This window comes from Lichenostomus cassidix, chromosome 3 (assembly GCF_008360975.1).
Source record: "Lichenostomus cassidix isolate B80296 chromosome 3, HeHo_3.0, whole genome shotgun sequence".
NCBI classification, from domain to species: Eukaryota; Metazoa; Chordata; class Aves; order Passeriformes; family Meliphagidae; genus Lichenostomus; species Lichenostomus cassidix.
In genome coordinates this window covers 38,940,791-38,968,690 of record NC_139483.1, presented here as the reverse complement: position 1 = coordinate 38,968,690, position 27,900 = coordinate 38,940,791, and the positions used below count along the sequence as shown (strand labels likewise).

Genomic DNA, 27,900 nt, shown 5'->3' with positions numbered 1-27,900 from the left:
AAAAGACCCCTAGGATAAGTAAGACAGCTCTTCATTTGTCAAAAAGAAACAAGATTTACAGCCAGAGAAGTTTTTAGTGACTAATGAGAGAACAGTATCAAATACAGCGTTACCTTCATAAGCGTGATAGTTGTAGTAGGCAAAGTGATTCCTTCTCCCTGGGGTTAGAAACACATGCAGAGGACCCAGGTGAAGGCAGCACCAGCAGGACAGATACCATGCAGAACATGCGGAGGAGGGCAAGAAAAGAAAAGACAGGAAAGGGTGAAAATGTAGCCAGACAACACCTATTCAATTTATCAGGATGAAGTGCATTAAACTCTTTCAGTTTTAGAAACTGTGTGGAATACAAAGACATCAGTACTACAAAGCTACTGAATGAAACAATCCCTATTGTTTAGAGAAGTGACAAGCTGTTAGAAGAAAAGCATGAACAATAGGTCAGTCCCACAGGCAATGTGTGAAGGCTCAGCACACAGCGCTGACACCTGCAGCACTTAAATTGGGTTTACTCTCTCTGTTAATGGATGTCTCGCACCACTGCCTGAGCACAACACTCTCATACTAAAATACTACATCTTATGAAAAGTAAGAGAAAAAGAAAAGAAATAAACAGTACTATTTAAAAGAACCCAAAACACTAATATGCAAACCAAACCTCAACCTGTAGAACATGATAGTACATTTCATGTATTCTGTGTACTGATAATTTTATCTGGATTTAAAACAAAAATCCCACACTATTTGACCATGAATTTAATCTATTTTTTGCAGTTCTGATCAAGCAAAGGTTTCAGCCAATTTCCAACCTTGCTTCCTAAAGGGTACACAACCAGTCTGCAAACTGTAACATTTACTTGAATACCTGAGTGTACTCAGGTTACATATAATAGGAAAAAGAGCTGCATATAACTCAATCACCAAAACCGAAAGTCCTTATCCAAATCTATAAACATGAGGACGACAGAAGTTAAGAGCATAAGTTGTGTATATTTTATCAGTAGTTGTGCTATACACAATCAATTTCTCCTGGCTGTTTCTAGACCATAAAATTAATTGCAAATTACAATGAAGCCCAGAGAGTTCTAATTATGCCAAAATGAAACTCAGCCTTGCCAGTGATTTAAAAGTTCCACATAGGCTGAAAAATATTTAACATCGAAGTTTGATTTAAAAATTTGTGTTCTTGTCCTGTTAAAAAATGTGATTTTTCATGTATGGCAGTGTCAAATACCAGGTATGCTACAGTGTACTTGTGAACATAAAGCAAATCAAATTTAAGCTTAGTAAATAATTTCTCCCCCTTTTTCACTCTAAACATTTACTGCTAAGGCTTTGATATTACAGCAACATGCAGCTCTACCTTTAGACAGCTCCAGTTCAGAATCTGACATCAGAAGAACTCATATGGCACAGACTTCCTGCCACACAGACTTTCTTGTGCTTACAAAGAAAGCCTTATTTCTGAAAAATCAAAGTACTACATAATAATGTAATTTAGATTATTAGATAACCAGAATTCTTACCTGGGCTTAATTCTACCAGGTATGGTAGTTTCTCAGGAGGAAGACAAGAGCCATAGCCAGACCCGTCAACTCTTTCCTTCCCCTTTAATGGCTTTCCATCAGTCATCTTCCTGGTTTTCTTTGGGACATAATCAGGAGGTCGCCTTTTCAACTGAAAGACCAGTACTCCTAAAACACAGTATTATACATCTTTTGAGTCACCCTATCAGTGACCCTATCAGTCACCCTATCACACAACCAACATCTATTAATCTGCAAGTGTCCCATAGGATTACTTGTAGCTTACTAAATTCCTGTAACTTCTTTGAAATAGTTCTAACTTAAAAATAACTACACGAAGATTAATAGCATACTTCAATATAGTGAATAATTTAGAAACTTTAGGATGAAATATAAGAACTTTCTACTACCTAATGATGTAACACTACAAACAGTGCATAATGAAACAGTAAATAACTAAAATACTCCCTAGTATTAGAAGTGTCCAAAACCAAAACACACTAAAATACATGTTAGAATTTCTTACTTTACAGTGGGTCCACAACATGACTTACAACACCCAAGGCACAAAAAGATCTTAAAGGTCTTTGGACATACCTTTATCACTAGGCCACTCCCTGAATATCTGCAGTGGACACTCATCATCATCAAGAATAGTTTCTTTAGCACCTTTATCATCAGAGTGCTGAGCACCAGGAGGCAGCATGACCTAAAAAAGAATGATCAGTTTTCAGAGCTGTTAGTGGACAGTTAGAGGATTCAGGCATATATCCTCTGATTACTTCTTTTGCATGTGTTGTTTATAACAAGAGAAGGCCAAACAATTCAGTAACTTGAAACGTATTCTGTTTTCCAAGATTTTCTAATTCTCCTCTCTTGCCTCTTGCTACAGTTAGATCACACTTCCCAGAACACCAAATATGTCTAAAAAGCAAAGAAAAGCAAGTTACACTTAAAGTAGATAAGATCTTCCTCCAGTAAACAAAGTATTATTCCACTTTCTCATCAGCTAAGACAAAAAAAAAAAAAATCTGTGGAGATGATAGTCAAATTATAGTCAAAACATTCCAGACACACTGGAATTGGCCTTTCATTTTGCTAATGCAACATGTTAAGTATCTTTAGAAAAGGCACAATAAGCTCACAAAGGCTACATCATACCTCCTGCATCCTTGTCTTACCCAAAATTTACTTAGTCTACACAAGAGACTAAGGGCACAATTGGAGGATTTCACATGATTTCTTCATGCTGCCTAGCTCTAAGGAAGAAACAAAACCAAGTATACTTTTGGAACAGAACTACATACTGTTCCTCCATACCTGTTCCTACAGCTATATCCTTACAGAGCAGAGGAAGGGGGGAAAACTTGATTCATGAAGTCTGACTTTAAAGGAGACACAGTCTGTGATTTCATGCATTACTGCTTCCCCCAGCAATCACGAACAAGTAACAATGACAGGCAGTATTACAGTTATTATAGGCAGATCTTTCAAAGCTAAATCAAAAAATCAAATAAAATATATTTTACTCCCTCATTTGTAATCCTAACAATGTTATTAAAATTCATAGACAGTTCTATTTTAAACAAACTACTCCAAGTTATTCCCATCTCTGAACTATGACCAAGGTAAGACCTTCTGAAGTGATGCAGTCATTGGCTGCAGTACCCTACTACGCTGCAGCCCTCTAGAGACTTTCCACTCTCATTTGTTGCCTCCTTTCCACACCCATTTCTGTGTTAACCAAGTTCTCACAGATCCACCTCCAACATCCTTTCATCTTCTTCCAAGCAGGAAATAAGTATATTTAAGATCAAAAGTATGTAATCCCTAAACCATTTTTCTATGCAAAACTTGGCTAAACATAGGACTAATTAAATTATCTTTCATTAGATTTTCAAATAGACAACATATTATAAAACAAGGAAAACATTAAAATGTATAAACCAGGGGGCAACAGAAACACACCTACGCTCAAATCTTATCTTGCCAAACCACTCTATTTCACATCTCAGATTTTAAAATCAATTACATCTACAGAATAATTAGGGTAACACACTGGGTTTCAAGCCATATTCAACAAGCAACAATCTTAAAATTACAAAGCCCTTGAAAGAGAAACTAGTTGCAATACAAGAAATACACGCATACCAGGGGCTGACCAATACCAGACTGGGAAGCAAACCAAAGAAAAACCAAATGCAGTGAAGCCAGAGGAAGAGGTAAGATACAACTGCATGGGCACTACTTGAACCTGACACTACTTCTACCACGGAACTTGGATAAGCACCTGTACTTAAGGGCAGCAATGGTGAACTAGACAAGCTAGAGAAGAGCGGTCACAAAAGCACTGCTCCCCTCATCCTCCCAGCCACTTACCATTGCCCTTGTCTCCCAGGAAGTATGAGCTGATAACTCAGACATACCTCACATTAAAAAGGGCTGTGACCTAACCTGAAGAAAGATACAAAACACCACACATCTGAGCTCCTGCAGGCCAGAGGGCTTCTAATCCTTATGATTCCATTTTAGAAAACACCTCTAGTTTAGGTGAGTTCTGCCTCAGTGCCACCCACAAAGCTGAAATTCCTACATTTTAGAATAATGGAAAAGCATGGAAATAAGTTTGTATAATGATTGGGTTTTCGCTTATGGCCAAAGATTTGCTTGAATTTTTCAAAACAGATGCACTTAAATATCCTTTAATGAATTTTCATCTATACAGACTGCTGAGATCAAGCATAGACATTTCCCTGATTTCTGCTACAGTACAGGAAATAGAGGTGGGTCAAACCAGCTTAATATCACAAATTTTGGAAACAGTCTATAAACATAAACAAACACAGAACTGGGAATTAGGAAAAATACACTCTGCTTCATCACGAGCGCATTCATGAGCACATATGAATTATCATAATGTCATTCCATTCTATACTTATTAATTTAAAATGCAGTGAAACATACAGAAAATACAAGATAAGAAACTTAAGTGAAGACCATAGCAACTTTGGACTTAAGTTCCAAAGCATTGTTTGGAATAAACAAGTAGGAGAAGGTAAGTATTTGAGTATTGAGCCCACTATGATAAGTAATATAAAGAGATCAAGCTATCAGATGCGTCCTTAGTAAAAATCTCACACAAGAAAACCCCATGCTGTAACAGGCCTTCAGTAAGCTCTTCTGTCATTTTAATGTTTCTTAAGTGAAAACCCTCATATCTACTGCACATTTGAATACATCTGCTTATTGTAATTAATCTACAATTTTCCTTACTGGGAACATAGGCTCTGCACATGCCCTTACTGAAAAAAACCAAAAAAACAAAAAACCAAAAAAACCCAAAAAATCTAACAAAACAGCAACAACACTACTAAAAAGCCCACAAAAATCCCCCAACGGATCTTGCTAAAATACTTAATGCCTTATGTCTGTAATGACTATTTTTTTAAAAAAGCCCAATAAAACTACTCACCATGAACTGCGTATTTTTGCTTGACATTACAAAAACTTATTTATGCCTTACCCTCAAGTAAAAAAATAAGTGTATGCTAAAAACAAAAGTCTAATCAAGATTCTGCTTTCAAGAGTTAACTGGTTTGCTGCATGCCTGAAGTCTAATGCCCTGGGTGAATATGCACAGGTAGCTTGGAAGACTGTCTGATTAATCTGACATCTTCAGAGATGTGCAGTGAACCCCGTACTACTCAGAGAAACTCAAACCAAGCAAACTGCAACAAACAAAACACACATTGGAACAAACTTGTGTTTACTTGCTTACACAGGAAAGCACTTCAGAACTGGGCATAAAGGTAAGCCTGTTACACTGCAAACCAATGTATGCAAGCAAACAACCAATAGGAAAACGCCATTTACAATAAAAGTTGTCCAAAATGTTCTGAAAAATTCTTACAATGTTCATCTTTCAACTGAAACTTCAGGATTGAGTAATCCTTATTACAGGTGCTTATACAGCCTTATAATGGTCTTGTCCTGTAACTTAAAATCCATCTTAATAGTTAAGTAAATGTGAACTGCTTAAATCTTCAAAGACGACACTTCACCTGTCACTCAAAGGGAGCAAAACGTTTCAAAACTCCAACCAGTAAGAAACTGAAATTATATGTTCCACTGATAATAGTTAAACTCAAGAAAATATAAAGAATAGGAACTTGTGCAGGATTTGTCTTCCACAGAATACTGTGAAGTGTCAGAAGAATAGGGGCAAAAGCCATGACAGGGGCAGAGAACAGCTATGAGACTTCAATACAAAGGAGTACCAATGGGCATTGGACCCATTTAGTGAGGCATTTGTGAGTTTCCAAGAAAGAGAACAGTGATTAAAGACACATCAGGCTAACAATTGCGTATTTTAATGTTTCAGGCAAGGAAAGCAACTTCGTAAGATATTTGGCAAAAAAGAAGATTTTTAAAATTTAGATTTTAAATACTCAACTTTATTAATAAAAGAATTAACATATTAAAAGCCAAGCACTCTATCACCAGAGGCACTGAGGAAGGCCAAGTAGATTTTAGCCAACTACAACAACTTACTCTGAGCAAATAAGATCTGCTACACTTAGAGTTATAAAAACAGATCTGCTATTAGTCAGTGAAGACCACTCATGTATTTCAAATGTAAATCTAAGCACACAACTTATGTCAGTTCAGAAACTTACTGTATCAAGATGTGTTACTCAGAAAAAATATTTTCCAGAAGTGCTTTCCAAAAAATTAATATAAAACAATTTGTTTTGCAGCAAAGACTTTGTTAACCTTTCCCAAGATCAAAGCAACATTCCTCAGACTATTTGCTATATTAAACATCTCCGCCCAACATCAAAAAATAGGATGAAAAAGGGAACACCACCGCTACAACAAGAGTGACTTGCAACAGTTTCCTTGATAAAGGTGCAATCCGTCCAATAAATTCTGCAATACCCAAAGTTTTTGTAGTACATCATAATAGCCTCTAAATCTGAACTAAACAGATTGAAGTAAAACTATCTTCCAAATTCACTCTCAGTGTATCTGCTGTAGCCCATAATTCTCTCAAATCAACACAATATCATGAGAAACAAACTTTTCTCCTATTTTTTCATTATTTTAAGGAGTGAAAAATGCAAGCTTATTAAACAAGTCATAGTCAAAAATGTGATCAAACACTGTACTCAAACAAGCATCACATATGTCCAAGCCTCACTTCTTCGGATGATGATGTAGTCAGAAGTTTGAAATCTTTACTCAGCACTGCCCATGGGACTTTTTGATTTAAGTTACACCTCTAAGAAACTGCAATATTATACAATTCATTTAGAATTCATAAAATAATTAAGTTCTGGGAAAAAAAGCATGTCACTCAAATGTTTCATCTTTTCTAATTTGTAATGACAATAAGCTACCACTGCAAGGTTTAAAGCAACAGCACCCAACATATGCCTTCTACAATGGAGCTCACCTCAGCCCTTCCACTTCTGAGTGCATGCTCTTAGCTCAGGGAAATAGTTTTGTGCACAAATTCAGGTATTCACAGGACAAACTATTAGTTTATCTATCTGTGAATCTTCAGCATGCTTAGTGGTATAAAACCACAGTGCCAAATAAAGAAATATGCCATTTTCAGTATTAACATTTATCTATATCGCAAGCAGTTATTTAGGAAGATTGAAATATTAAAGTTTTAAAACAAGAAACTTGATATGTCACTTCCCAATTCCTGAGGATGTTAGATTGGGGGGGAGAAGTGAAGTTTGTCACGGAACTGAGTCATTCCATTTAGCTTGGAAGCTACTGCAAGAAAAAAATCCAACTAAATATGAAACTTGAGATGATTGTGTGTTAGCAACTTACACGAGCAATACAATAATCCTTGGGATTTTCTTTTTCCAGACCATATTTTTCCAGTGCTTCAATAACTGCAAAGTCTGCAGTATCTGTAGTGGACAGAAGGATTGTCTTGTATGGTATATTTGGTTTTAAACTGTCTGCATATATTCTCAGTGTCCCACCTTGGAAACAAAATAAAATTAACAATGTAACCAGAGAATAAAAAGACAGACACGAAGTCAATTATTGTATCTTTAACAGACTATAGGAACAAACCAGTTCAGAAATAATTGCATTACTCCACTATAATGAGAAAAACTACATAACATCTCCAAAAGAGATTTATCTCTGCCATTGGTTAAAACCTCCAGCGATACTTCCCCAATTTATTTAATCAAGTCTTTTCCCCAGTGTTTTACCATGCTTAGTGAAGTTAAAATGAAATAGTGACAAAGACTGGTTGAAGAACACACCTTTTCCATCTTGACAGGAGGTTTGTGCTGACCTTCAAGAATTTCCCCTCTCTTTAACAAGCCCACTTAAAATTTCCCTCAAGATGATGTTTTCTACACCTCTTTCTTCACTACTCTTCCAAAGACAGAATACATCACTTGAGGTTTTATCAGTTCTAACACTGGTTCATTTGTTCTTTTCTAATGATGTTTATAGAAACACTGTTGTTTTATCCCCACCCCATGAATGAGAAATAATTAATCACTGTTATTTACAAGATCAACCACAATCCTTTATGCAGAACAATCAGTCTTTTACATCCTTTATTTATGCTACTGATTGAATTTTCTCTTTCAGGTCATTCAGCTTGTTCTTAGTACAATGAATGACAGTTGCTTCAGCAGACCTCCTCAGTTTGCCAGTCTAAGTCCATCCTTCCTTCTTTCCCAGTTCAGCACTATTGGCAAGCTCAAGGAGCATACTCTCTCCCATCAATCCGCCCACCACTGAAAGCTATGGCTTGCACTCACCACAGAACACCCTCCTGTGAAATCCTTCATTCAGTTACACCAGAGATAAACCAGACACATGCAAAAAATGTTGGAAAAAGCAAAAGGTAACTCAAATTTACAGGAACTGCTGGCCTTAAGAATACTCTTTTGGTAAAAAGTTTACTGTTTATAACTTAACCATAAGAAATCCAAGTACCTGAGTCTGGTCTGCCATCAGAACTGCGAAATTCCTGCATTCTCTTCTCTAGTTTTTGCTGTCGCCGCCGTTTCATAACCACCTCAGGATTGGATATTGTGCGAGTGAAGCTGGTCTCAGGCATATCTTTGTAAACCTCAGCTGCAAGGCGAAAATTCTCACTGCCAAGTTAGTTTAAATAAAAAAAAAATGTCATTAAGAGTTTAAAATCCATATATCGTCATTACTTCACAAAGGATAAAAGCGCATGTAGGATTCATACAGACAGGAACTCATTTAAGTTATTGTAAAATGGTTTCTACATGAATTTCACTTTTGCTAAGAATAACACTGTTCATGTACCCATGCTCACCTGAAATAAGCAACCAATTAAAGGACTGATACTTAATAGTTTTCAAAGAAAACAAGAGGCCTTCTACCTCTTAAAGACAGCAGCAGAGGGAAAGGCATTAAAGAAACTTTACATTGTACCCCTAACTTTATTGTGATTTCCAGTACTGCAAGGCATGAGGAAGGTGAGTTAGCATGTGCTTGCATGTCATGCTTTTTCTTTTGCTAATGCATTTAAATACAACTATCATTAAATTTTTAAAATATAAGTTTAAATCACTTACATATCATCCCCATGAAGAAGTCTATCATCTTTATCTGATGCTTGTCTCAATGCTTCTTTTTCACGCCTCTTTTTTTCTTTTTTTTCTTTTTTTGAGAGAGTTCGCTTGAAATTCTGAATTACTCCCTCTTTTTCTTGTTTTTCAGGCCCATTACTCTGAGCTTTCTGAAATAAATTAGTTTAAAACAACTTCTATCAATTTTAGTCCAAAGAAAAGGTAGTATTGGTTTTAACTTCTGCAGATGAATCTGTTTAAGACACAGTATCACTGACCCAAAAAGAACACTCCAGGCAACAACACTCCATTACACAGCAAGGGGACTAATGTTCTCAAGAAAAACACAGAGAAGGCAAATATCATGTCATGTTCCAAAGAAGGCATGAACTGATTCTACTCAAGAAAGTGAAGAATTGCAGAATTTTACTTGAGTAATGCCTGCTATCTACTTGGCCCCAAAAGATTAACTGAAAGGCTGCAAAACAAATTTTTGCTTCCCAGTAAAAAATACTTTGTAACAATGCTGTGCTTAATCTGCTTTCAAGGTAACTCTGTTGGAGCACCACATAAAAATAAACTGCAGAAGGAAAAACATCACAGAGGACTCTTCCCCTATGGTGTGTTTTCCTGAGTTGTCCTCCCAGTGTGCTCTTCTTCAGTTCCTGCTCCTTGCATACACAAGATAGCTGTAATCCTAGGCTCATTTGCTTTCTGTTGAGAAGATTACAGAGCATGAGAGAAAGAAGATGCAGATTTTCTTGCTTCCATCAGGAAGTGAAGAATGCGGAGAAGGAAGATTGAAGATCACTTAATTCAATTAATAGGAATAGCAAGGTTGGTACATGTAGTGCAAGATATCATTAACTTTCCCTTCCACCCTGTAACATGGATGTATCCTGTAGTCAAAAGCGCAGTACAAGCTCATGTGCCTATACTCAAAGCACTTCTAAAATTAACAAGCTGTAATTCCAAGAGCAAAAGAAATTTAGTGCTCAGCACAAGATAAAAACTTGCCTTAAGATAGCCCACTCTGAACAGCATGTTTTCCATAGCTATAAGCATCCAAGCTACATATAATACATATAATTATATGGCTTCAGGAGATGAAGTCTAATCTAATTTTACGTTTAAATTGCTAATATTAAAGCAAACTTTTGTATGGCTGATGTTGGCAGCTCCTTCATTTTGCATTTGTAAGAGAAAAAAAAAACAAACCAAAAAAACAAAATCAAACCAAACAAAAAAAAAAACTCTGCACAAAATGAAAGACTCTTCCATTGTTTGTTTCAAGAAACAGAAGTTACCTAGGGAGGTGGTAATTTTTAGCTCTTTAACTCCCCCTGGCATTCCCTTTTAAAAGCTTTGCAAGAGACAGGATTACCTCCTGGTGTTTGGCACCACACATTATTTGAGGAAATTTTAAAGTCATCATAATAGAACAAAGCAAGCTCTAAGTTCTCTAGGCATTCCATGCTCCAGTACTAGACAGCTACATGAATCACTGCATCACCAGCCATCTATAAGATCACAAAAATGCTGTGTTGCAAAGATGCATTTAAGTATTTAGAAATACTTGGTCCCGATATTGAAGGTCATGAGCAGCAGTTGTTTCCAGGAATTAAAAAAGTAAAACTTATGTTTTCCTACACAGGCAACTCGCACACATTTCAAAACAGCTGTTACCACTAGAATGCTCCTTAAAGACTCACCTTTGGAGGAAGTGTATCATTTTCATTCTTGAGGACAAACCTTCCCTCTCGATCATCTTTGTTCCAGTTTAATTGTACAACAAGAGGCTTCTCATCAACATCTAATCTTCTTTCTTCTTCAAAAAATGAAAAGCAGTAACAGTTATTTGGCATCTCAAGAGCAAAGAGATTTCTAAGTAAGTTGAGCTCTTAAAAAACCCAAAAGGCTTGCTTAACTAAACACATCAGTTGATGTTTTCTTGTTAAGTACAGGGACAGGAAAAAAAAGCCTGGGAATGTAGAATTACAAATCCCCTTTCTAGCAAGGAACCCAAGTGTATTCCATCTATCTATGTAAGCTAAAGGTCCCACATAAGGTAGTCTTGCGTAACTCCTTTGCCAGAACAAAGTCTGGGAACACAACATTACCATTCTGGAGAAGTGAGATCTAGAGTAGAAATGTTTAGAACTTTATAACATATCCTGGGACTTCCAAATACTCATTTTTCTTATTTAAAATTTACTTTAAATTATACCACAGTCTGATTGCAGCCCAAGAAATACTATTCTAAAAAGACAGCACAAAACTAAGCAAGAGTACGACATTTAAAAAAATAAAACAAATCAAAAACCCACATAACATTATGCACATCCATGACAAAACTTCATTTAATGTATTACATCTATTTTAAGTATATGGAGAAACAACTGACAGAGCGGTTAAAAAACTTAACCAAGTCTTGCCATTTGATTGCCCTTTGAGAAGTAGGAGACAGTACATATGCACAGGAAAACAATGATGTCTTTGTGGTTACTTTTCTTTAGTAAGAAATACTCCTATTGATTGAGGCACCTTGCATGCATCATCTTAAATGGCAGGAACTTGCTCCACAAAGAAAACAATTTCATTTTGACTCCAGGCACAGTGCTAACAGATTTTTAAAGAAATCTAAAGCAGAAAAAATTAAATTATTTTCAGATTTCCAAATGCAGAACCTAAGGTCATTCAAACAAAAAAAAAAAAAAAAGAAAAAAAGAACAACCAAAAGCCACTTTCTCCTCTATCTGTCTCCACCACCACCACACATACCATCACCTTTCAATCTGAAACAGACACAAATGTTAGCAGTACCAAAGGCTATTTAGATATCCAAGTTCTTCACAGGTAACATTAAAGGATCTCTTTAAGACACACAGCGGCTTTAAATGATATTAAGCTAAACTTTCCCCAATTTAGCAGTAAAAGAACATGAGTTACAAGGCTACCTATCAAAGGCCCGCAACTTCTAAGAACAGAAGATGCACTCTTAATTGCTCCTTTTTAACACTCCTGCTCTCAAATTACAAATTTAGTCTTTACCTACTGGTTCTAAAAATAGCAACTCTCAGAAATATCAACAAATTAACAGGATGTCAATTACAGCATTTAATAGATCATAATCGAAACTTACATAAACTGCAGGCCTGGTATGTGTAATTACATTTGAAAACCACTCCCAAAAAAACAATCAGTAGCAACATATTTGGGAATAAAAAAGCCCAGGTCTCATGTGGTTCAGAAGCAGGGGGCAAACCAAAAGGTATTTTGGCTGGTGGTAGACACGATGGTGGTGTGGATGCAGGAAGGACTTAATGAATAAATACAAACCTCCACTGACATGCACTTCATAAAGTGAGTATTTAGGGGATGACAACATTCGCATGTCTGGTCGAAACTTCTCTGCAAGAGTTTCTATCACATCTTGAGTTGTGGCAGTACTAGAGACACGGATACATTTTGTTGCAAAATTTCCAGCTGCTTTGTCTTGAAAGTAGAATCTCATTACTCCATGAAACTCCAGATCCTGCAAAGAAATAAAAACACAAATCTGAGTGCTGGCTAACAGTTATAAGGTTCAGAGTTCTTTTATTATTAGTTACAAATTTATTATGAAAATATCAGACCTTTAGATATCGCACTGGTTTTCAAAACTTTCAAGACACTAGAATTAAAAACCAGGACACTATAAACTTGAACAAAAAAGGCTATGCTGCAAAAAGAAATTAAATAATACATATTACTTAAAATACTGAACTCGAATATTTAAGTATTCAAATTTACGATTGTCAGGAGAATTAATAAAACCTCTTTTATAAAACCTAGAAATGCACCTTGAAAACTGGTTTCAGTATATTTTGTTACTGAGAACAGGCCCCTGCAGCCCAAGTCTGTGAAAGTGTATGCTCAAGGAACAACAAAAGCTTGCTGTCACAGAATCATCTTCTCTGCTCTTTCCACCCCTTCATGCACTCCTCTCTCACGCTGGCATCTGTTTGCCCCACAAACAGCCTGTTGAGGAAGTTAAACCATTTGACTTGTTTGTGTTTTATATTTTAAGAAGGCTAGTCTTTGGTACAGCTCCCTAAACATTCTGTGAGGGAAAAGAAGCTCCAGCACCAACACAAGGTGGAGAAAGGGACTGCAGCTGCAATTCAAACTATTGTAAATTCACATCCTCAAGTGTTTTCCCTTAGCCATTGGAACCTGTGAACCACTGCAGCGCACCAAGCTTCAGCAGGATACTGTCAGCTCATGCTACTCCACTACTGGTCTGAACAACAACTCCAATTCAAATTTTAGCTCCCCAGTGGTCTCCACCTGAACACCTTTTGCACCTTGCATAAATTCCATTACTTATGGGGCCCTGCACTCAAGGGGAATCAAGGATATTCGTCTCCAATTGACTTTGCCAAGTTTACTCTACAAGTTAATAATCACTGCTCTGGTCTTCACTCTCCAGAGGCTTTGAAATAGGCAAATCCTCAGGTGTTGAGCACAGTGATAGATTTTATGCTAAGCACAACCCTTTCCAGTACACCTGATCACAGAACACACATCACAACATTTCTCTGAACAGCAAAGAACTGAGGTATTTATTGAAGCTACGCTATCATTCAGAAGACCTTTAAAAAAGAAAAGAAAAAAGAATATTAAAAAAGTAATTAAAAAGTGAAATAACGTACACTTAAACATCTGTGTCACCTAGATGCACACAGAAGCACTGTTTTTCCCAGGATACTCCGAAGCTTACATCAATACAGCAGTCAAATGCAATGCACTATGGACCTAAACAATGGCCGATTGTGTTTTATTCTCTGTTGTTATCCTAACAATTTACAGAATTAATCTCTCTGAGCCTGCACTGCTGTTCCCCAGAACTATCTATTGTACTTCCAAACTGGTGTTCTTTCCTTCAAGGAGTTACAGTTTCCACATTCCTCACTCCAGCTAACTCCCACCTCTGCATACACTCTGAACCTAATTACAATTATACAAAGGTGGTCTCAATTCTTCAACTGTGAACACTTTTGTAACAGCTACTACTCAGTGAACACTTTTGTAACAGCTACTCTGAAAAGCATCCTGACCACTTCATTTATTGTCTTTAACTATATATACTTAATTAGTAACTAATTATCCATACATGGACTTACCCCTCTTGTGCAGAAGGCTACCAAATGACTTCTGGAAATCCTAGCTATCATAGCAAATTGGAGCTTCCTTACATATGTTCTTGCTAACTCCTTCAGTGAGTTCCAAAAGGTCTGAAGGACAACTTCTTTTCCAAGTTCTATCGACCTTTCCACAATCTATTATAACAGATACCACGTGTCCATGAATTCTGTAGGTTAATGAAGTTTCTTCTTGCACAGATAAGATACCCAGTAAACAACCTTCGCAGTATTGGCTTCGCACTGCAATTGCATCCAAAGACCTGAAGGTGTCCACCTAACAGAGCAATTTCAGACCACTCAGTAAAATTACTTCATCCTCACTTCCCACAGAGTTATTGGACGAACATTGCCTGTTTCTAGTAGCTTGCTTTCTTGCTTTGTTCTCTCTTAGCAAATGCTGATTTGGAAGCATTCCTCAATTTTTTTCTATCTTATGCTTTTTTATTCTACTTGTCAGACTTTATATCCTCACGCTTTTCCTCATTTGGATATTACTTCAACTTTCTAGTAACTGTCTTTGCCTAATGTTCAGCCATGCCAACTTCCTTTCACATCTCCCTTGATAGCTGGCATGCTTTTGGTCTCTACCTCCAGCACATAATTTTTAATTCTCAGCAGGCATAGGTACTTCGCTACTACTTGCCCCTTTCAGCTTTACCAAGCTTTCCTAGGGCATGTATGCTGCATTGCCAAGTGGATTGGAAAGTTTTGTAGCTCTTGTGGGAAAAGCATGTCATGATCTCTAGAAAGGAGAGCATTCTCACAGGTAATATTCTGAGCCATATTCCACACACTGCCTTGTGCGGATTTCACGTAAATGGTTGCCTCTTCTGTTAGTACTTCTTAACCATGATGCTTCACAAAACAGCAATGGTATTTTAGAATCAACTTAAGGTTTCAATCCACTTGTTTCATCGTTGCAAAAGATAATACATGAGCTTTCTGCAGAAGTACAATGAAACACAATCATATCCCTTTTAGAACATTTATTTCCCTTTATACAAGGTCTTCTTCATCACCATCTCAAGATACTGCTGAAGTAAGAATTAAAAAAAAAAAGTACATTGCTAATCTTTTCCATGCATTAGGTACTTTGTTAGTTTCTACACAGAGATAATGTTCCAGCTGATTTTTCAATTTTTTTAATTTTTTTTTTTTTAAGGAAAGGGGATTATTTTGCTGAGGACACATTCCACTGCCCACTAGCCATGCCCTTCACGGGCAGATTTTTTACAATACAGCAGAGATTGAAAAGCAAGGGAACAGAACATAAGTCCATTCAGAGAAGATGTAAACAACAATTCAAGAACCTTTCTAAACTACCATTTTTGTCGTTGTTAATACTAATAATATTAATAATGATAGCATTTTATGTTCAAGTGTTACAAGTAATTTCTACTTCCAGACACTAACAAAGCAGACGAGACAAAACTGCATTCTGAATCCTCAAGATACGATGTCTGTATAAAGCAAGTTTTGTTTTCATTTTCTGAAAGAAGCAATGTGTTTTTCTGAAGTATTGCCATTTGACAATCTTGATATAAAAGTAACTGAATGCACTGACCACTGACTGTCCATTTCCCCCATCCTCCTTCTATGGCAGCTTCTCAAGGTGTGTCCCCACAGACCATGCCCCAGTCTGTCCCGTCCCCCCCTCCCTCTACCCACTTTTTCCAAAGTTTTCTTTTAAAAAAGAAGTCTGCACAACAGCAACACAATCTTCTATCACTTCTCAAAACTCCCTTTAATGTTTCATGTTCATTATATTCCAAACCGTACCTTGGAGCATTGCTAGACTATTACAGACTTAAATAATAAGTATTTGATGACATGGAAGTAATTGGTTTCACATCTCAAAAAATCAGGAAATAGGAGACTACAAAAAGAAAAAAACCCTTCTAGTCTTAACTATTATTTTAGATATCCCATGTGCATTTGTATGTGTGTATAACTCCAGTTCAAGCCACTGTTAACTTTATGGCCACGTATTTAGCAGATAAATCCCAACTACAGAGAGACTGATGCCACCACTCAGACAACAAGGTAGGCACTGTGCTTAAATTTCCACTTTCCACTGTAACTCTGCATTAAAATGTTTATTTTTGAGGACGAAATATAAAATTCTGAAACTCATTCACTTCTGAATTTCTTTGTCAAGACTGCTAGGAATGTTCACTGCAGTTTATAAAATGAATGTGTCAAGAGAAGAGGCTAAACAATAAAAATTGCTTGTCCTAAACCAGGTAGATACAGAAGTATCTATTAATGCCTCGTGTATTCTTGTAAGTGAAGGACTCTCCCCAAAACACTTAAAAATCTCTTGAAATCATCCTTCTCTAATGACAAGAACTGCCACTTATGAATTACCAAAAAGAAATTAAAATGTTTTCTGAATTTCAAGAGTGACTAATTACTTAAGTGTATGAACACTCCTAAATTCCCCTCAGCAGTTTATATGCATCATAATCCATTTTAGCTCTATCATCTGATCATGTCAGATATTTTGTCTATCTGCTGTGCAAGTTCATGGCTCATGTAGGAACGAGGATACAGACCAGTCTTCAGCCACACAAATACATTCAATTTTCACAAAATTTTAATTTTGATCATCTAGACTGCAAAACATATTTTAAAGAGCCCATAGCAAAAGTCAGCTTTTACGCCTTTCAAATCATAAAGACTGTTTTTCTCAAATACAAAACATAATTATTCTTTTATATCACTATCGAGCATATCCTACTCAAAAGGTTTCAACTTACATAATAGTTGCCAGTTAACCATTGTTTCTTGTTTCCATTGGTTTTACAAACAAAAGTAAGCTGCACCACTTATTCATTAGGCACAGAGAGTTTATAAAAGCATTTAAATTACTTAGTTATGACTTCTTGCATGAAGTTAATAATAGGCAGTAACTGCTTCAAAACCAATAGGTTACATATTCCAAAAGTGAGTCTTTAGAAAATGAAAATAGGAACACACAAAAACATCAGAATGAAACATCTGAAACAACACTTTCACAAAGTGAAAAGACTTCAATATTCTACAAAATCTCAAGAAAAGCTTTGATTAAGCATTCTTAGAAAACATCTGCATTCTCAGGGCTATTGCCCTCCTCTTAAATTCTCCTCAAGAACCTCAGACCATCATTAAATGAAAAAGAGCACTACAAAAGCAGGAAGCAAACAAACTTTAATACATAACAAAGTCAGTCACACAGAACACTCGAGTCACACTTAAAACTGAAAATGTGACATACAAGTTATCACAACAGTCATCATCAATGTTTTCCATGAAGCTTCACAAAAGTGTTTCCTGTTTCTCAAAACAGTTTGATCTTTAAATCTAGTTCCCAATTACTTACTGCCAAGGGTGGATTTCTGCTTGAAAGCAGTAATCGGTAATAAGATCACTCACTCGAATTTGTGCTATAGAGAAATGCAAGTAAGTAAAAGATGCAGAGAAGAGCATCTCAAGCTCCCCTCTCCTGTTATGAAGACTGGTTATATCCACATATGAAAAGTGTTAATAATTATGGAAGGCAAAAGTGTTTAATACTTTGGTTGTCCAAAACAAAAAAATCCCCACAAAAAAAACTCCTCTTCTCCAAGCATCTCTTTCTGCCAACCATACCATTCTTTTTACACAAGAATATCTCAGTCAAGAAAGAATACGAAAAACAAGTAGAAAGAAAGACTGCACTGTACATGAAGCTTGGAAAAAGCCTGCAGTGTGATACAATGGGATTTGCAGCGGGGAAACCTGGACTTCCTGAAGAGTCAGAGAGGCTTCTGCAAACAAAGCAGTAACATCCAGGAGCCATAATCTACAGCCATGCTCACATATGAGAAAGGAAACCCCTCCTTTAAAGTGTCAGAGGAGATAATGAGAGAGAATTATCTCAAAATGTGGGGCACAGCAATGAATGAGATCAAGTCTACTATTCTCACAAGCCAGCAAAGAATACCCACAGGCTTTTAAACTCCTATCCCACCTGTATTCATCACAAAGCACAACATACTTCAATACTTAAGCATATTACACACTACCTCTTCTGTAAACTATTCAATCTCTGGAGCAGCAGAATATACAGCAGAATATACAAGTTTCCCCTTCAGAAATCCTTATATGCATCCCCTCCAAGAGGCTATCTTTGATCTCTTTTAGCTGCATTGATAACACTCTTTGCCTTGCAAGCACATTCTGCATGACTGCACCTAGAAAATACCAAAATCCAGCACTAAGAACATCACATCTTTCTTCATGCCCCATTCAAATTCTGCAGGCAAAAATCTACGGAAAACTAAGCTGCAATTACTATTCAGGTACATGTACTTGTTGCTCAGGAGTTTTGCTAATAGAATATAAATAACAATAAAACCAGTACACAGTGCAAAAATTAGAATTAAAGCACATACCAGTTGCATTCAAATGAATTCAGGTCACAGTATTGATATAACAAGTCAGCATAGCAACAGTATTATCACTGCAGCATATTCTGAAACATTCATATAATGCCTTTGTATCTGACCTGTTCTCAGCCTACACAGTAAAATGGAATTCCTTCCTTTGTCTCTCTGAAAGCCATATGTATGCAACAAATCTGTGGAATTCTAATGAATACAAGAATATTTTTTTAAAAGCATCTCCTGCAATATTTTAAAACCCACTTAAAAAGTACAGGAATAAGCATGATGAAATTACATGAGGGTGAGGTTTCTAGCACTCATTCCCAGTTATAGCACTCAATTCCCATAATGACTGCTCAGCTTGAAACTTCAGGACAGACAATACTATTAAAAACGAATTCCAAAACGGTTTGTTTTTAATCCTGGGAGCTGGTATAAACTGTTTTCCACATAGCAAAGAAAAGCAGTGTTCCTGTTAAGCTACAGTTTTTGAGTTAACTTGAAAAAGTGCAGTTTCATGATTAAAGAAAGACTACCTCTAATGGTTCTAAGAGAAGAAAGGAAGAACAATACAGATTAAAAAACAGCTCCTATTAAAAAAAAAAAAAAAAAAAAAAAGAATTCATCAGCTTTACTTCCTTTTCCAAACCTTTGACACCTGGATCAACAAAGACTTTCCACTACAGAATGACTCATTCTGCCACAACAATTTAGACACTGTCATGTTCACAGAAGCACGACCAACAGCTGAGCTTTCTGTCAGAGAGAATTACCAATAACCCACAAAAAAAAGATCATAACTATGTGAAACCCTCTCTTTATTTTCCTGAGGAAAATTACATCTTAGGAACCAGCCCTACTACAAAACCAAAACCCAAGAGGTACTACAAACATTTTCATAATATAAATGTTATGCAATGAAGTCAATGCAAAACCCACTGCAGAGTATGATAAATGCTACACAAAATCTTAAACTAAGGCCAAAATTCAAGTCTGTAACTATCACATCCTCTACGAAAGGATTAACTTTCATAAATGCAGCTTGAATACCCATGTGAACTTTGAATTATCACAGATGTATTTTACTGTATTCTTTATATGCATTGTCCCTACTTCCTGTTGCCTATCTGTCCCCAACAGCAAGACTAATTAATACAAAAGCTCTTGCGATGAAACAAACATTACTGTAATCTTGAATACTTTCTTGCTAACTTACACCTCACAGATCAAAAAATAAAGTTTCAAAAGAGATCCATCTACACCAGGCAGATGAAGCAGAGTATTTCCTACCAACTACAAAACAAGTTGTTTTCAGAATAGACTTTTACCAGAGCCACCAGATTCTGTGTGCAGACATCAACCACACTTCATTCTAAATACACTGAAGTTTTCATAACCTTTTACAAAAGACATTATTACACAAGCAACATGAAGCGTCTTCACATAAAGATTTATGACTCGGGAAGCAGCTGCCATTAAAAATGAAAAAAGAATTTGCCAAGGGCACTTCTCAATAGCATGACAGGCATTAGCTTCCAACTCTTAATTTTCAAACATACAGTAAGTGATCGGCAAAATCAGCACAGCACTTGCAACACAGCTGCTGCCTGCCCCCTGCAGGGCTTTGTTAAGCTGCAGTGGACAGCATTTTCACAATCAATCAGAGAACATGCAGATCTGTTCTTTGTACAGAATGAAACCTACTGCAGCTAACTGAAGAAATCAAACAAAAAATGTTTCTAACAATAAGCACTACCAACAGTTTGGTAACTATTCAATCATTCATTAGACTGATTAAATTCAAAATAAAAATAAAGCTACATGAGATTTAATCATATCCCCAGGTTAAAACATATCACCCTTTATAAACTATATTGATGCTGGTATCATTTAGTGACTCTCCCAATACCCTAATACTGAGGACCTTGCAGTGACTGTCAACACACCCTCTGAGAAAAAGTATACCCAAAAAAAGCTTGTCAACAAAGTTGTCGTAATTATTATTATTAGGAAAATTGTTTGAAGGAGGTGACATGACATAAACAAAACAGAAAAGTAACTGATATACATTTGGTGTACCAAAATACTCTGAAAGTCTCCAACAACAGAAGAGAGGTACAGGCAGAGTTCAGTCATACTTGAAACCAGGTAAAAAGCCACTTGAAACTAAAACAAAGCCTCCTTTGAATTAATCATGACATATTTAAAAGAGAAAAGATAACAAATAGCAATGGGCCTCAATGAATATTCCTAACCATTCTACTATCTACAGTCTGTTACTGTTGTGCAACTAAGAGACCAATGCTAATGAGCAACTCCAAAAAAACTTTAAGGAGAAGAATTCGAAGTACAGATAATCTCCGAAAACATTTTTCAGATCCATCTTAAAAAGCCAGTGAAATAAATCAGAGTTGTCCATACTATTTACTGTGGTAAAGACTGTTCCTTTTGAACAGTCCCATTTAGAGGAAGAGAAACAGGTTATTACATCCACCTCAAACCAAAACACAACAGGAAAATTGAAGGGGGGAATGCAAGTTCAGGCACTGGAAGTCTGATTTTTCATTGGCATTGCTACTTGCAGAGCTGCAATCCTTGTATTTAAAGCATCTTCAGGCACCAATCAGGCCACAAAAAAGACTGCCCTTACTTTAACATTAAAAGCATAGACACACAGTCAGTTTAAAGCAACAGAAACTCTAGTGCTGCAGAAAGAACTCACTTCCTCATAGTGTCAGACTCATTCCCACCTCCTCTCTTACGCCAGGCACCAGCATCCTGCAGCTGCACAGCAACATGAATCAGGTTAACTCGGAAGATATTCTTCTTCCCTTCATTCAGTGCGGAGGAAATTGTCAGTGCTGGCAGTGGGAGGAAACTGTCCTTCTGCTGGCACTTTGTTTTAACTTGAAGGAACCATGAAACAGCAACCTGTGCTGTGCTGGACACTTCCTTCCCACTTCTGCACTAGCATCAGCACATACCTGACTACAGCACTATAAGCCAGGAGGCACTTTTTTTTCTTTTTGTCTCAGGCTATGCTGGCTTGGCTGTGAAGTCTTTACACAGGTCAGACAAGCACCAGACCAAAGAAGGCAGCAGAAATGCAGCAACCTAGCAGAGACTGGCAGTCCTGATGAGCTGAGTGGAAGTTGCAGCTTGTTACAGGAATGGCAAATCTCTCAAATATTTCAAAGATTTATTCCACAAACATGGCATTTAGATAAATGAATTTTCTACAGTCACAAACTAAAGTTTAGAATACTGTAGTCTTAAGGCTATTTCTATGACTGGCATACAAATTGCTGGATTCCAGAGTTACATGATAATTTCTCTACAACTTAAAAAGATTACCATTTTTCCTTTATAATAAAACTCAGATTGAGGAATGTCTCAGAAATAGTTTTAAATCCATGAAAAGTGACAATACAACTAGTTTTCAAATTTATCTGTGAAACTACTAAAAGCTGACAAGATATTTCTTTTTGTGTGAAAACTTGGTGTCTGACAGAAATGTCAACCTACTTACAAGAGAAAGCTGCATTACGGAAAAAAGCATTTCCACCAGCAATCAAACTCATGAAGCCTGGTTTTCTGTGGCTGTCTTCCCAAAGCTGATCACGGTTTTATTACAGATGGCACAAATAAAATTATTCTTAACATTTCCCTCCCACATGGATTCTCTAGTGTCCAGAAGTACATACACTACATAGTACAAACTAAAGCCAGTATCTTGTCTCTTTCTGACCATTTACAATGGCAACTTCACATTCCTGACATGGGCTGGAGATTAAATCAAAGAACCATCAGATCAATTAAACCCCAAATTTCACAAGCTGGTATCCATCGATGACAAATACATAGAGCAGCTCAGAAACCACTCTCACTTCAACCACCTGACATTCACTTGAAAAAGTATTCATTTTTATTTGCTTTCAGCATAACCTCTATACTGGAAATACAGCAAATAAACTCTAGCTACATGACAAAAAAAAGTGACACCAACAATCCTTTAAATAAACAGCTGCCTGGGTTCATTTCTTGTAATTAGCACTGCATTTTTACTACTTTAGTATCAGGCTTTAGTACAATGCAACAGAGTATCAAAGGGAACCAAAAAAACAGAGTCATTTTTACATAATGCAACAAGGGTCATGCCATATATTTATGCTGACATAGCCAGTAAAGTTTGAGCCAACTTGTACTCCATAATGATAAACTTGACTGTATTAGCCTAGTTTCTCACGCCTTTGGGATGAGCTGGAATCAGCACCAACAGGGTTAAGACATCCAGCTACACTGACTGAACTAGAAAAATGCTGGTGCTATCTGATACTCTGCATGCAGGAGCTTTGGCAACTAGGCTAATTAGTCAGGAGTTTGAAGTAGGAATGCTAACAAGCCTAATAGAAAAACAAGCACCTGATTCTCCTGAAGTAGACAAACTGCAGCTGGGAATCTACATGAAAAAAACCTGAAGATTTTACCAAAAAAAACCAAAAAAACCACCCAAATCTCAAAACTAAACACTCTGATTTAAATCCAACCTTTGACTGGATTTCAAAAAATTAGTCAAAAAGTTTTGAAGTAACAATATAATGCCAAAATGTACCACTAACTGCAATTTTATTGTAACAAAGTCTATGGAAATGGGGCAAAACAGCTCTTTTTGAACTATTATTTTTTTTTCTTCCCTACCTGAAATACTTACTTTCCCCTTTCCTTTTTAAGGGCAAAACAGCCATACTTCAGGCTATGGAATAATCAATATCTACAAAAACAGTTCTGAAAAAAGACCCCGAACTGAAAATCTGCACTGTTGAATGAAATTTAGTGAGATGATCTGTGTCATAATAGGCAAAGACACAACCACGCTGCTTTTATATGCAGCTTCATCTAGAGTAAACACACACACATAAGCTAAGACATCCTTGTGGTTACTTCTACCACACATTCAGAAAACAGGATATTCATTCACTACAGATACAACCACACACGTAGTCGAATTTACACATGAAACTGCCACACAGTTTTTGACATTAGAAGCATTAACTTGAACACTTCAACAGAAATACAGGGTTGACATTACAACTTCCAAACATGAGCATGTTCCAAAGAGAGCTATGGTTTTGTTTGTTTGGGTTTTTTTAATTATGTCACTCAAAAACTCCTCCAGGAAGACTCATTTTGAATGACGTATTTATTTGTATACTTAAAGAAGTCAGGTCATTTCTTAAAACTTACAAAGCAGTTTATTAATGCCATTAGTTATCTTAATGTTGGTTGACAGGAATACCAAGGTGACAGATTGTGTAAAATCTTTATAGTAATTTGAATAGTTTGGTAAAATTCATCTGTTGATAGCCTTCTCTCTGCAAATCCTACTTAATCCTGTTGTATAATCTTTGGCAACAATTTCATCAAGCACTGTGCTTGGTGAATGACATTCAGCCTCAGTTAGTTGCATTTAAAAACAACTGCTGGCAGCTAAAAAAGGGCTTTTTTCTGCAGTAACACCATATACAGTATCTTCATACTGACATTGGTTGTACATTTCCTCTTTTGCGATACAGTTTTGCACTCCCTCTTTTGTGATATTTTCTTTTGACTGTTCTCATACTACAAAATCCTCCATTCTAACAAAAAGGTAGCTCAAAGCAGTCCAAGCATATAAAAAGATTTCTTCCTAAGGCACCCGCACAACCTAAACATTACTTTGCTTCTGATTTTACTCCCTCACTACTCTGTTTACTTTTAGATTTGAAAGAGAAGATACCATGCAGCTATCAGCATAACAATACCCTTTAATGTTTTGTACTTGAGCTGGCGCCCTTCTCAAGCATTTTACATTCCAGTTACTACCAACTTCCTTTTCTCCAGTGGGGTTCCACACTAGCTCCCAATCTACAATAGTGTCTCTTTAGCCAGACTGGAAACAAGTTCATAGACTGAAGGGTCCTGCCCTCTAAACAGGCTTATCTAACATGAAAATCTCTATACGAGAACACTTTCTTATTTTATGTATCTTCCACGTTATTATTATTATTAGAACGGAACATGGAATGTACTAGTCACAGAGACCTAGAAATAAATTCCCCAGAAAGTCCCTAATTGTTGATTACTGGAAGGCTACCTCAAGAAAAAAATGACTCCATATGTCCTGTTTGTGGCAGCGATGGAGAATATGACATTAAACTAATCCAACGGCAACTAACAGTTACATTGGAAGGTGCTTTCCCTTTCCCTATCTACTCCCACTCCAGCCCTGTGTCATTTCAACTGTGTCACCACAAGCATTTAGCATCCAATGAGCTAGTTCAGACAGAAATGCCCAACAAGAATCAATCCTAGTCTCCCAGCTTTCCTAAGAACTTTACCATGGAGTCACATAAACCCTATGTCAGCATAAAGCAGGGATTAAAAAAACCCAAACAAACCTGTTTAACTGAAGAAGGAGTGAAGGCAGCATTCTCTTGCTGCTAGAAAGCCATTTTACCAGCTTAAGCTATAAATCTAGGATCTCATCCACATACTTTTCCCTTGGGTAGCTATTGACACCCAAAACAAAACCAATAGCAGTAGTTTACAGAGTCAAGGAATGCTTCTGCAGGTCCAGAAACCCAACCAACCGGCAGTATGCTAGAGGCTGGGTTCTACAGTGAAAATAAGCTGGTTATCTGTGGGAATGCAGGAATTTCGTCATCCCTGTCTAAACATCTATTTCACTTGCCTAAGGATGAACAAACAAAACATTATGAAAGTAATACAGTATTTGAAACTCAGTTATCACAGACCTTAAAAAGGCTATTAAAATAAAATCAGACTATAATTCAACTATTACATCACTTAACTGAGGAGAACTTAGATCATAATTTTGTTTTAGTACTAGACGACATAGCTATGAGTAGTACTGCACACAAGTAAAAACAGTTTTCTATTGCTTTAACTACAAGTAACAAAGTACATAACTAAAGTTATCAAATGCCAAGGTGATGTTATTTTCTATTGTAAAGAGTGTTTTCTCCAAAACATCAGGAGCCACTGAGTGCAGAGTACATTAGAGCTCCAATCACCAGCTTCTAACACTAGCCTCCAAAATATTTTTAAATGCCCTGAGCATGAAAAGACAAGGGTTCAGTTAAAGCCGGAATGAAACAAATGGTGGAGGAATTACACAGCAGTGCCAGGAGATCTTCTGCAAAGCACTGCATCAGATGTTGTCTCAGATGTTGTCCACACACAAACACTGACAGAGTTTTATAGCCCCAAGAGTCTCCGAAGTCTGGCAGAGACCACAGTAGCACCATTCCAACAAAACAAGCCAGAGAAGGAAACAAAATTATTAAAAGAAAATGAGATTTCAAGAAGCAGTCAATTAAAGTCAGTCCAGAGGCAGGGTGGGCTACACATGTTTAGAAAGCTCAATTAAATCTGCTAAAGATAACATTTCATTGTGCCACCAGTCATTAAAAGAGAGAAGCACTTAAAAGCTTAACTATAAGAGTAAAAAGCTACTTTCTTTTTCTAACAGCAGTATTTCAGCCATCACCACTGTATTTTCTCTTTCCCTCCTACTGCTTCAGAGTCTCTTATTCCATGCTCAGGACAACAATGCAAACACAGCGACTGTGAGTAATCGCCAACATTATTCCCGATAGAGGAAACAGCAGTTGACCAGTTGATTACATAGGAAGCTCCTCATTTCCTTTGCAGTTCTCTTCATAATAGCATAAATAATCTAGAGAAAGGTATCATGTGGTAGTAGCATAAAGACCAATTCCAGCAACTTTCTGTCAGAATGAATTCAGTCAGAAACCACCATTAGTTTTTCAAACAACAGAGCAGAGATACACACACCAGACTTAGAAAAAAAAGTTTGACTTACTATTTTATAATTGCTATTCACAACCTCTCAGATAATTTTGGGGTTGAGTAAGTGTTCTGTACAAGACTACTCATGTTTTATGAAAAAATATGATTACCAAAGTAGCAAGGCAGTTCTTTTACTAGTCATAAACATTAATATATCATTATTTCTTTAAAACTATATAAGACATCTTAAGTTATCATTTTGTTACAATATCAGGTAATATAGGAATCTGACTTCACTTTTAGACATGATGAGGGGTTAAAAGACATCCGTGAGATTGATTCAGTTGATTAAGTACTCAGAATCTGAAGTAGTAAAGAATCACTTGCTCACTTCTCATTTTAGCATCAGAGCAAATGTAATCCAATAAATCAGCAACCAAAATAATACTGCCCCCTCATTTTGTAGTGTCTTGCTCTTTGTTTCACAAAGGGTTGCCACCGCCTGCTTACGGAAGAGTGAGGAAGTTTCCGGGTGCAGGTCAGTCAGACCATCAGTTACAAGACTGGGTGTGTGGAGTTGGGAGGAGATAGGAACAACATAAAGACAACTGAAAAGCTGAATACTTAATCATCCCATAGGCATCCTTCACATTACTACTTTCTTCCTCACCCTTCCTATCCACCCCAGTCCAGAATAATGCACTTAAACAATACATTTCTGTATTTGTACATTGCTTAGACTAGGCAGCAGCTTCATTCCTAGAACTAAGAGAGCAGATGATTACAGATCTTACAGAATACAACTCAACAGCTCCCTTCCAGAGTTTTTTCACCCAACAGTAAGACTTCATACTGTCATAACCTAAGCAGTCTCCCCCCCTCATTGCTATGACTGTCTTCAGCTGAGCAGATTCCTTTCATGAAAGGAGACTATCAGAAGGATATTTTTCATGAGGAACTCCCAGTTCTGATCTCTGAACTTCTGAGACAAACAAGTTCTGATCTAATGACTTCCCAGGGTGCACAATAAACCTTTTTAACCATGTTTCTTTAGAAGGAAATCCAAGAACAAGCATCTGGACCTGGGGATTATCAGCTAAAGTAGTAGTTCTGCTACTTAAGAATGGGTAGCAAGTCTGCATTAAAAAAGATTCAAACATAACATGCAGAAAAGGTGACTTATAGCTTCTTTAAACTTAATATCAACATCTAAAATTTAATGTTGAGTTTCTGAGATTCTTCTTACGTGGTTTATTTCAGTTTAAAATTCCTGTTACGTTAATACTGGCCTAAGAACATTAGGCCATTAGTGTATCAAAAATGGTACACTATCAGCATAGCCCATTTTTCAGCATCACACAGAGACTCATATCGCAAT

At 36.7% G+C, this 27,900-nt stretch overlaps 1 protein-coding gene across 22 annotated transcripts in view; it reads right to left on the bottom strand.

Annotated features, from left to right (window-relative positions):
* The window catches only part of AFDN (afadin, adherens junction formation factor), a 118,817-nt gene that overhangs the window by 72,307 nt on the left and 18,610 nt on the right, over nucleotides 1-27,900 (bottom strand). For 14 of the 22 annotated variants that reach the window (XR_014850817.1, XM_085055362.1, XM_085055378.1 and 11 more), the window contains exons 2-9: nucleotides 12,458-12,653; nucleotides 10,831-10,946; nucleotides 9,125-9,288; nucleotides 8,511-8,671; nucleotides 7,374-7,531; nucleotides 2,124-2,235; nucleotides 1,527-1,694; nucleotides 114-158 (exon numbers count right to left, since the gene is read on the bottom strand). Coding sequence is in view for 21 of the 22 variants with exons in the window: in XM_085055362.1 (XP_084911488.1) it covers nucleotides 114-158; nucleotides 1,527-1,694; nucleotides 2,124-2,235; nucleotides 7,374-7,531; nucleotides 8,511-8,671; nucleotides 9,125-9,288; nucleotides 10,831-10,946; nucleotides 12,458-12,653 (1,120 nt within the window). In the remaining variant the exon portion in view is untranslated. The remainder of the gene's footprint in view (nucleotides 1-113; nucleotides 159-1,526; nucleotides 1,695-2,123; nucleotides 2,236-7,373; nucleotides 7,532-8,510; nucleotides 8,672-9,124; nucleotides 9,289-10,830; nucleotides 10,947-12,457; nucleotides 12,654-27,900) is intronic. The other 8 variants (XM_085055361.1, XM_085055379.1, XM_085055380.1 and 5 more) reach the window with 3 other exon arrangements.